Source organism: Branchiostoma floridae, chromosome 3 (genome assembly GCF_000003815.2).
Source record: "Branchiostoma floridae strain S238N-H82 chromosome 3, Bfl_VNyyK, whole genome shotgun sequence".
Lineage (NCBI taxonomy): Eukaryota > Metazoa > Chordata > Leptocardii > Amphioxiformes > Branchiostomatidae > Branchiostoma > Branchiostoma floridae.
The window spans coordinates 5079804-5091015 of record NC_049981.1 but is presented as its reverse complement, the minus strand read 5'-3'; the positions used below and the strand labels follow the sequence as shown (position 1 = coordinate 5091015).

Genomic DNA, 11212 nt, shown 5'->3' with positions numbered 1-11212 from the left:
TATCTATCATTCTATCAATTTTTGCGGCCTAGTTGTAACGGGTACAACATGACTCGGTGTTGTGGAAAATTACAGACTAACCCAAGAAACATCCTCGATTAGACATACCGCAGTCAGAAATCTACGTTACTCTTACTAACGTTACTCCACATAGGAATTAGTATCAATATATAGTGGCTACTAGGGGGTAGGGGTCTGTTACAGGGGGTATGATTCGTGCTTTTGCCTACTGTAGGGGATACGCCAGCATTACAATTTTCTCCAATAATACATGCAATCCAAAGGGAGAGTTGAGGAAAGAAATATTCAATTATCTCAAGAATCAAAAGTTCAAGCCATACAAACTTACCCTCAAATGATAGCCTACTAGTACTATGTCCAGTCTCAGTAAATTCATTTGCAAGAATTTCTATACGGCTAGTATTTTGATATACCCCCTAATTAGAGCCCTTGGATTGGCCCGGTTGGCTCAAAACGGCTATCTGACGACGATACCACTATTTCAGGGGTTTGCGGAAACCGCCTCGATGGGGAAAGGTCAACTAATTCAACAAGTATAGGGTCTTTCCTACCGCAGCCACTCCCCAAATGCCCAGATTTCACATAAAATCCCAACAAGAATGGCTTTTAATGGTTTAAAGCCTTGTTTTTATCTCACCGGGGGCTCTGGACGCAGACGCTAATTCTTGTGTCTCTGTAGATATATCGGTGAAAAGAGTAAGAAGGTAGAAAACGGTAGAGGTCGCTCGTGCTAGTCTGATAGCCGAGAATAATATATCCAGTCGGACATGTTCATTAACCAGTGACCTTGTAGTGACACACAATTACATGCACATGTCAACAAGTCTCACCTATTCTCTGTCACGTCAAATCAAGCCCTGTAGGAACAAGTCGTCAGTGTCGTCTGACATTGTACGGATAAAAGTCTACTTGGGACGACGTCGCCTGAACATTCAGGTAGGGTTCTGGGTCTTTTTAAAGGGAGTCGTAATACCCCTGTCACATTATCCACGATCTTCGGGCGTATCGATGGAAGATCGGCCATATTTATTAAGATAGACAGAGGGTTGCGCGTATTTTTCACCTTAAAAGCGTCCCTGTCACATACTTTGTACCTTGTATAATTGTTGTCAATAAAGTTATTATGATCGTCGAGGCTCGGGCGATTGCCGCAGAATCGTCGTCCGGTCGATTTTCGCCAAAGTGACAGGGGTATAAACATTGTGGAATCCTTAGGCCACAGCAAGTACATTTTATTTTATACATTTTCTTCCTCTGCAGACTGCAAAAATGATGATATGGTGCAAAAAACACGTCTCGTTGTGAAATTTAATGAGCGCCTGATGTCATCCATAAAATCTACTTGCTGTGTCCTTACGGTGATTTTGGCACGACTTCTGGCTTTCCCGTATAACACACAATTACTATACGTGTGTATTGTGCAACTTGTTTTCGTGTTACGTGGTACTGAATACGCCTACATGCGGCAAAGGGGCTCAGGTAGGGTTCAGGTCTTCTACCTGGAGTGATAAACATTCTACAGCAATTTTCTGTCGTGTACATGGTAGTAGTATACTCAGGCACTTCTAATGCCCCCTTTCCACTAGGACGGCGCTCTCGCCGCGCTCTCTCTGCGACCTAAACTTTGACTTATCGCTCAACGAATTGTATACAAAAGAAGCGAATCTTTTTATACTTTGTGTGTTTTGTTGTCTTCTCATCCACACTAGCTTTTACATTTTATATTATATACCCAGTGTAAAAGCGTAGCTTACACATATCCTTTTTAGGTCGCAGTGAGAGCGCAGTGAGAGCGCAGCGCGATCGCCGTCTAGTGGAATAGTGGCCTAAATGCTACCGGATTTGCGAACACTTCTGGGTTTCTATCATAGCATGATAGGAACTGAAGAATTTTGTGTTGTATACAAGTTGGTCTTGTGCCAAACTGTGACCTGTGTACATGCACTACTTAACAAAAGACTGATTCGGACTGTTCATGAAAATCTTATGTTAAACCAATGATAGTATAGTGATTTGCTGTGCGACCAATAACAGAGTGGCTGGTTTTGTTGCATTTTATGTTCTTAGTTGACCTTTTATAATTTGGCGTGGGTGGGCAGAGAATTTGGGTCGGTCTTTTCTCTCTCGTGTAACGTGGTACTACATCAACATGTAGCTACAACGCTAAAGAGAACTTAAGATATGGTTGGAGGGCTTTTCAGTGGAATTGAACATGTGTTAGCTTTATTGTCTTGAGTTTTATAGAGGGATATCGCATTGGAAACCTCTACATTGCTATCTACTGATAGGAATTTGAGTTAGGGACGCTACTAGCAGACGGTCTCGTGTTAATAATCGGGCACACCTTAGTATGCCTTAAGGCATGTTGTCTCTGACAATTTATTATGTTGTATCGTCTCGTTATAAGGACGGGTTCACAGGCCCGGTCACCGTAAATACGAAAATGTTCGCTGTTTTTTTTATGTTTGCGGTTTTCGCTACGATCTTTGAACTGTGAATATAGTAGCACAGCCAATGAGACATTCATTCCTGTATTCAAAATGTGAACTGGTGTAGTAAAGGTGATACTGGTGTGGTACACTGATATCACTTACCAAGTTGGCTACGAACTATGAACAAAGTAGCACAGCCAATAAGGCATTCATTTTCGGTTCACAGACCCAGTTACCGTAAATACGAAAATGTTCGCTGTGGTTTTTATGTTTGCGGGTTTTGAACTATGAACGCATATTCATCAATACGTGCTACGTATCCAGACGCACAAACACTACTGAAAGCGCCTGTTCTGTCACTGTCTGCAACACCCTTACCCAGTCGCTAGTAGGTGGTGTCCGACTGTAAGCGCAGGTGTTACCATTACTGTACAATATTTGACTATACAGGTTTTTCATTTGACAACATATGCGCCATGTTGGATTACAGCGTAAGTATGTTTATACCCCTGTCACATTTGGCAAAAATCGATCGGACGACGATTCTGCGGCAATCGCCCGAGCCTAGCTTATAATAATAATAACTTCACTGCACAACAATTGTACAAGGTACAAAGTATGGCTTATATGTGACAGGGACGGTTTTCAAGTGAAAAATACGCGCAACTCTCTGTTGATCTAATTAGATATGGCCAATCTTCCATCGATACGCCCGAAGATCGTAGATAATGTGACAGGGGTATAACCACACGAAGATAACCACACTGTATGGCGCTGTCGCGAACTCAAGCCTATCGCGAACACTCTATTTTCTCCTTACCGCGAACTTAAAAAGAATTTACAGTAAGTATAGCCTACGGTGGATTCCAGACTGGGGGCAGGGTCTCACCCTTACTTGTTCCGCTGGCTACGCATGGCTGCCCGCTGTCAATAGAAGTAGCATGACGGATGTCATCAATAACTGTTAGCTTATGTTGCCTCTGAAACCTGGTAATTTGCGTTCTGTATAATGATCTATTGGCCAATATGTCTCTGCCTCTCAAAAAAAAAAAACATCAATGACTAATCTATGAAGTCTAAGTGGTTAGGAGGGTTGAACAAATGACTATGATATACCGAACAATAGTTTTTGTTCTTTAAAATCTTCTTCTTTGAGTTTGTAACTTAGTTTGATTATATGAAACTAGTATCCGATTTTATATGTATCTACGGCCTGTGTCTGTGCATTGCCTCTATGTTTTCGCTAGCTTTTGTGTGTGTGTGTCTGTGTGTGTGTCTGTGAACAAGATAAATCAAGAACGGCTGGATGGATTGGTTTCATACTTTTGTGTTGGTGGCAAAGATGTACACAATAATATGCATGTAATGCAAATGAGGAATTTATTTATGCGAGGAACTTCCATTGTTTTCCATAACTGGACTTCAATAAATGTAAAACATGTAATTCATGACTGGTGGAGCATAAACAGATACCAATCATGCAAATGAGGAACTGATTTCAACAATTAATCCAAAATGTCAAAATGGCTTAATGATAAATGATGGGATTTTTTACTTGTGACATGTGTAAGCTAATCATTGACGAACATCACCATGCATACATTATGTAAATGTGTATGTTATTTGCATAAAATCTACAAAAGCGCTAAATATTTCATGGAGGTATGAGGTCTCCGAAGTTTTACAACTGCTTTGGACTATTAACAGCATGGTCTTTTATTCTTTGAAAATGGGTGAAAATTTATGCACGAGCGTATGTCATTCATATACTTAAATCAACATGACCACACAAAGAAAGGCTCAAGACACATCTCGAATGGCATCACGGGAGTAGGTCGTGTCGTGTCTGAGCTCGCTCCCGTCTGAGTACAATTTTTTGGTGGTAATTTGAGCCTGTTATTGTTACAACTTTCTCCCACATACATTCTTAAAGTATTACTGGTGACCGTCCCAACATTCGACATGATGACTACCCGGCAGAAACGTCTAGCTTCGACGAAAGGACATGACTCTGCTGGAGACAAAGAAGACAAACATGGCGGCGACACGGAGGCGTCTTCATCGGAATTCGAGACCTTCGTGCGCGACCAACTCCAGAGGATTTTGGACGGACAGAGGGTGCTACACGAAGAGGTGAGATCCTTGGAGGAAAACCTAGAAAAAAATGTCCAAATGCTAGAGTCACGAATGGAGTAAGTTGAAAAGAAAACGACCGAGATACAAAAAAATGTGAAAGAATTTGCGCGCGAAACCTCTGATCAGATTAAGTCGCACACCGACAAAATGAAGATTATGGAAGAGAATCTGGCAGAGCTGAAACACAAGTGCAACAAGTTAGAGAGATTCTCCCGCAGAAATAATATCAGAATAATCGGTCGCAGAGTTGGAAAAGGTGAAAACTGTATCTCTACTGTAGACAAGATTCTCCATGAGAAGTTCGGCCTTACACATGTGAAAATTGAACGAGCCCATCCCGACGGACCGACCAAGAACAGCCCAGACGGTACCCCTCAACACATCCTGGTCAAGTTAAACAGCTATCAAGATAAGGTCAACATCATGAAAGTGGCAAGAGCTAAGCTGAAAGCCGAAAACTTCTACTTTACGGATGACCTCACAGGTGCAGATCTTCAAGAAAAACGTAAGTGGCGGGAAAATGTCAAACAGGCGTACGAACAGGGGGTGAAATACAGGTTCTACAATGGATATTGGAGAGATGGGAAAGGAAAACCAGTGACTTTCTAAAGGTTACATGACATTGTCCTGATAAGACATTTATTCCCACTACTCGCTCAAACTTAATTATACTTTGGCTCCTAAGCTTAACTACACGGGGAGCAAAATCCTACTGAACTGTTCATCATGTTAGACCGTGATTTGCCGATATTGTTTATGTTGTTTGTAGAATTTCTTCTTTTTGTGTCAGTAATTGTTACTATGTTTGCAAGTGTACAATTATGTCTGGAATCCCATCCACCTGCTGGTTCCAAGCCCACTATTGTTATTCATGAGGTCCACCTGGCGAGCCAAATCTCCATATCAAAGACTGGCACATTCTCGTCAAAATTCCAATTGATACCATTTCTACTCCCTTTCCTTCCCGCCTCAAAGTAAGCTTTCGGTAGCTAGTTTCAATTGTAATGGCTTAGGAAAGAAAGAAAAAAGACGGGAAATCTTTACCTTTTTGAAGGACAAACCGTATTCAGTTTTATGCCTACAAGAAACTCATTCCAGTGAAGAGCGGGAAAAGGAATGGATTGCAGATTGGGATGGACAGATTTTGTTTAGTCATGGAAGGGAAAATAGTTGCGGGGTTTTGGTATTATTTAAAAATGATTTGTCTTTTCAGATAAATGAAGTCAAAAAAGATAATGAAGGAAGATTCATTATATTAGATTTGACTGTTGGTAAACTTCGTATCTGCTTAATTAATATATACGCACCAAACAAAGACGACAAAGTCTTTTTTGAGAATGTGGAAAGAAATATCCAGACAATGGTAAATTGTAACGATAATGTAGTATTGACCGGTGACTTTAATACTGTTTTTGATGTAAGTAAAGACAGAGCTGGCCAACAGCCAGTTAACTATCATCCACATGCTACCCAGGCACTCTTGGAACTTTCTGATACACTTGATTTAGTAAATATTTGGCGATTGAAAAACCCTGAAACTATACGTTATACGTGGCGAAGAAACAAACAAGCCAGTCGCCTAGACTACTTTTTGATTTCATTCTCTTTAATAACAAAGGTTACAAATACCTCGATTGAGTACGGCTTAAGATCGGACCATTCTCTAATTGGCATTTCTGTGGTAACGTCTGAAATACCAAGAGGGCCTGGCTTTTGGAAATTCAATCAAGAACTTTTAGATGATCCAACATTTTTTAAGGAGATCTCTAGCTTTATTTCAGAATTCTTTTTGTTTAATAATGGCTCAGCCAATCCTCACATGGTATGGGAATCGTTCAAGTGTGCCGTGCGTGGTCAGATAATTAGATATTCGTCTTGGAAACGGAAACAAAGTAAAAAGTCTGAATCACTCCTTACCAGTGAGATCGACAGCCTGCAGAAAATATTAGACGCATCCCCAGATAGTGACACCTTTCATAAATTACAAAGAAAAAAATATGCACTAGAATTAATTTACCAAGCAAAAGCTAATAATTTAATCGCAAACAGAAGAGCCAAATTTATGGAGCAGGGGGAAAAATGTACTAAATTTTTCATGAACTTAGTTAGTAGGGGTCATGCAAGGAAAAACATGACGACACTTGTGAATTCAGATGGATTGATCTTCACGGAGCCTCAAAACATTCTGCAGGAGCAAGTAAAATTCTATGCTAACCTTTATGCGTTTGAAAATTATCCCATGTCTTTAGACAGTGATGTATTCTTACCCTTTTTTCCAAAAGCGGCCCCCATCTTATCATCTGGCCAATGTAGCAGTTGTGAAGGTCCGATAACAGAAAAGGAATTGAAATTAGCTGTCGAATCTTTTTCCAGTGGAAAGTCTCCAGGTCTTGACGGACTCCCTACTGATTTTTATAAGACCTTTTTTAACATCTTAAAACAACCAATGCTAGACTCATTCAATTACTCATTTCAGGTGGGGCATCTGTCTGAGTCCCAAAAAATTGGTCTCATTTCTCAAATTCTTAAACAGGACCCAACTGGGCAAGATAAAAACCCCACTAGTATGAAAAACTGGCGACCCATAACATTGTTAAATTGTGACACCAGAATTTTATCAAAGTGCATTGCCTTGCGTATGAAAAATGTAATCTCAAGCCTTGTCTCATACGATCAGACAGGATTTTTACAAGGACGTAATATAAGTGACAATATACGAAAAATATTAGAAATCATAGAATATTATGATCTTAACGAAAAGCCAGGCTTGATTTTTATTGCGGATTTCCAGAAAGCTTTTGATAAAATAAGACAAGACTTCATTCTCAAAGTGTTAAGATTTTTTGGATTTGGAGAATCCTTCCTGAATTGGATAAAGATTTTATATAAAAGTGCTGTTAGTAAAGTAATTAACTATGGGTATATCTCTGAATCATTCCCCCTCACCCGTGGAGTTCGCCAGGGCTGCCCACTTTCTCCTCATCTTTTTATTTTAGGTGCTGAAATACTAGCAATCAAAATCAGAAGTAACAACGAAATAAAGGGTTTAAATATTCATGGCATCGAAACAAAAATCTCTCAATATGCAGACGACTCCAACTTTCCACTCGCTGCAACACTTGGCTCTCTGCACGCCCTTACCGGCGATTTAGATCTCTTTGCGTTGCTATCTGGTCTAGTTCCTAACTTTGACAAGTGTGCTGTACTTCGCATTGGCTCCCTAAAATATACAGACTTCTATTTACCCTCTCCTCTGCCCATACGATGGACAGATGGACCTACAGAAGTTTTAGGTATCCATATTCCTGTAAACTTTAAAGATATTGTGTCAATCAATTTTGACCGAAAATATATGAAAATAGATAAAATTTTGAATCCCTGGAAAGAAAAAGGACTATCACTTATGGGGAAAGTCACTCTGGTAAATACACTTATAGTTTCACAGTTTATATTTTTATTAAGTTCGCTCCCGTCTCCATCGTCAGCTTTTTTCGACAAATATGAAAAAAAGATTTTCAAGTTTTTATGGCGTGACGGACCCGAGCGAGTTAAGCGAAAGACGATATATAATGATTATGATCAAGGTGGATTAAAACTTCAAAATCTGCGAGCTGTCGATCTCAAACTGAAGGCCGCTCTAGTGCCAAAACTGCACAAAAACGAAAACTGGTTTTGTTCTAAATTATTGTCCTTCTCTAGTCCTGTTCTTAGAACCAGTACGTTTCCTTTTGCACAGCTTAAAACGAATGACTTCGAAATCTTGATTAAGAAAGTAGTCAGTCTGTTTTTTCGACAAGTTATACAAAGTTGGTTGAAATACCAACTACGCCCCCCAGAAAATAGCATACAAGTCAAACAGCAACTCCTTTGCTTGAATTCACATATTTGTATAAGTAGGCGACCCTTTTGTTCCTCAGCCTTCTTCAATAAAAAAGTACTTTTTGTAAATGACATTATTGATGCTGAGAATAATTTTTTGTCTTTTGACAGCTTTGTAGTCAAATTTGGAGATGTCTGTACAGCTTATCAGTATCATCAACTTTTGTCAGCTATTCCTCCTCAATGGAAACATATTCTAAGACAAGGCTCCTCAGAGCTACGTGTTTGCATCCCTGCCTGTAGAGATGTAACCTGGCTACATAGTAAAAATATTAATAAATGCTTATATGCTTTCTACATGAATGAAGCCAGATCATGTGAAACTTCAGACAGGATACAGTACACGTGGGAAGATTATTTCAACTGTCCAATACCATGGCAAAAGGTTTATAGCCTACCTTACAAAATTTCCATTGACTCTAGTGTTTGCATGTTTCAACATAAACTATTATTCAAATACTTGACCGTGAACAAGACCTTATACACTTGGGGTTTGAAGGAGTCGCCCTTATGTGAATATTGTAATGAAGATGAAGAAACAGTCTTTCATCTCTTTTTTCATTGTAGAGTTGCTACACTTTTCTGGAGGCAAGTAGAAGACTGGTTTTTCATCAATACGAGGGAACATCTAAATTTGAACCTGTTTAAAGTTATCTTTGGTGATTTGAATTGTCGGTGCCCAGTTTCTGCCAATATGATTATCCTTCTTGGCAAACACTTTATTTTCAAGAACCGTCAACGCTCTCTTAATTTACAAGCCTTTATTTCATATATGTCATACTTCCATAGGCTAGAATATATTATAGCAAAAAGGATGGATAAGATAAAAGAACACTTTGGTAAATGGGGGAAAATAGCTTTATCGTTAAAACAGTGAATAGTGAATAACATATATACAACTTCTGTTTATCATTTCCTTGTTATATACAAATGTGTACACTGCTATAAGTTATCCTCATTGTTTTCTGGTTTTATTTATCTTTTGTGTCCTACATGTACTTTCAGTATTATCGCTCTATGTATGATATGTGTATCTTGTGTTTGAAAAATCAATAAAAAGTTATATAAAAAAAAAAAAAAGAAAGGCTCAAGAATCAATATCAAAAGAAAAATAACCAAGATAGTTGACACTGGCATGTTTATGAAATGCGTAGTATACCTAAGTGCTTGACATACAGCATACTAGGACGGCGCTCTCGTCGCGCTCTCTCTGCGACATAAAATTTGTATCAAGTAGGGAAGAAACTAATCTTTTACGTTTTGTGTTTTATTGTATTTTTAGTCACACTTTTACATTTAAGCACTTAAGGTCGAAGTGAGCGCGGCGCGAATGTCGTTTAGTAGAAAGGAGGCCTAAGCAAGATGTTAACTTGTAACATAACATAATCCAAGTAAAGAACCATCTTTTATGTTTTCATACAGTTGTGCTGTCACGACTCCAAAGGGGAAAACATGACTGAAAACGAAAACGCCGCCGATGAAGCCTTGGTGTTCGAAAACGGGCCTTCTGGCGACTCTAAGGACGACTTACCGGTTCGTAAACACTTCCTAGCTATTCCGCTAGAGGACGTTAGTCTCCAAGCAGACCAAGGCCAAGGAGTATGGCCGACCAAAGGGAGTCAAACGGTCACCGGAGCGGCTATACTCCTTGGCCAGCTTTGATATTATCTCTAAGGCACCTAAGACGTAACAGTCAGTCATTTCAAACGGATGCTTTTTTTCCCTGAACAATACCGGTCTATTCCGCTAGAGGGCGTATTTTACGTGGCTTACTATATACTAATACGTTGCTGCTATCATAAACCGATAGGATAGTGGTTATACAGACTTTCAGAGTCCATTCTTGGACAAGATGTGGTTTTCCAGATGTCAAGTCTGGATGATATTTTTACAAGCACTAAAGATTAAAAGTTCCCTAACTCCAGTTTACTTGAAACTTTGCGGCTCAGCAAATATGTCCATGTGTTTTAACCTGTAAATGTAAATGTACAGGTCAAGGTGAACTACGACCGAGCTATGGACTACCTGGGCGGGTTCGGACCTTGGCAGAGGAGGGTATTCTTCCTCATCTGTCTGCCCACCGGCTTCAGTGCTTTTCAGGCGTTTGGTATCATCTTCATTGCGTTCGAGCCCGACGTCCACTGCCGGGTGCCGCAGGACAGCTTCTCGGGCCTGAACGCGACCCCGGCCGAGCTGCTGAACGTTACCATCCCCTGGGAGCTGAAGGACGGGGAGTGGACACGGAGTCAGTGCAAACGGTTAGCTCTTCATTCATTTATCTACTCTTCATCATCTTAATGAGTAAAATCACATAAAAGACTCTTTACATGCAGGAGTTAAATATAAATACCATTCAGTGCTTGCAATTATTTTACATATTGCACCGTAAAAGTAATTGAAGCAATCACTGTCTAGATAGACTTTTCACTGTCCACTCGATCACTTACTTGGTGCCACTTAGCTTCATTATCATATATCTGCTTACATGGGTCTCTTTTTCCTCCATCTTTAATAAACATCATACTGCCACTGCTATCAAGAAAACATGTCTATAATAAAAACATTACATCTGGATTGTTATGGAAATACTATATCCTTCCCAGTTACACAACTCTCTGTCCTTCACGTTATCACTCATTCGCACTCATACACGCATGCATACATACACACACAGAGACACACAAACACACTGCACACATACATTTACCTCTTCGATCTGGGCTCGCGTTGAATGGCATCTTAGG

The 11212-nt window shown here is 39.8% G+C and overlaps 1 protein-coding gene across 1 annotated transcript in view; it reads left to right on the top strand.

Annotated features, from left to right (window-relative positions):
- Window positions 1–578: 578 nt before the first annotated feature.
- The window catches only part of LOC118410875 (organic cation transporter protein-like), a gene marked incomplete in the record, with an annotated part of 63583 nt that continues 52949 nt past the window's right edge, over window positions 579–11212 (top strand). The window contains 3 exon segments of the mRNA XM_035812750.1: window positions 579–957; window positions 9891–10001; window positions 10461–10726. Of these exon segments, the coding sequence (XP_035668643.1) occupies window positions 829–957; window positions 9891–10001; window positions 10461–10726 (506 nt within the window).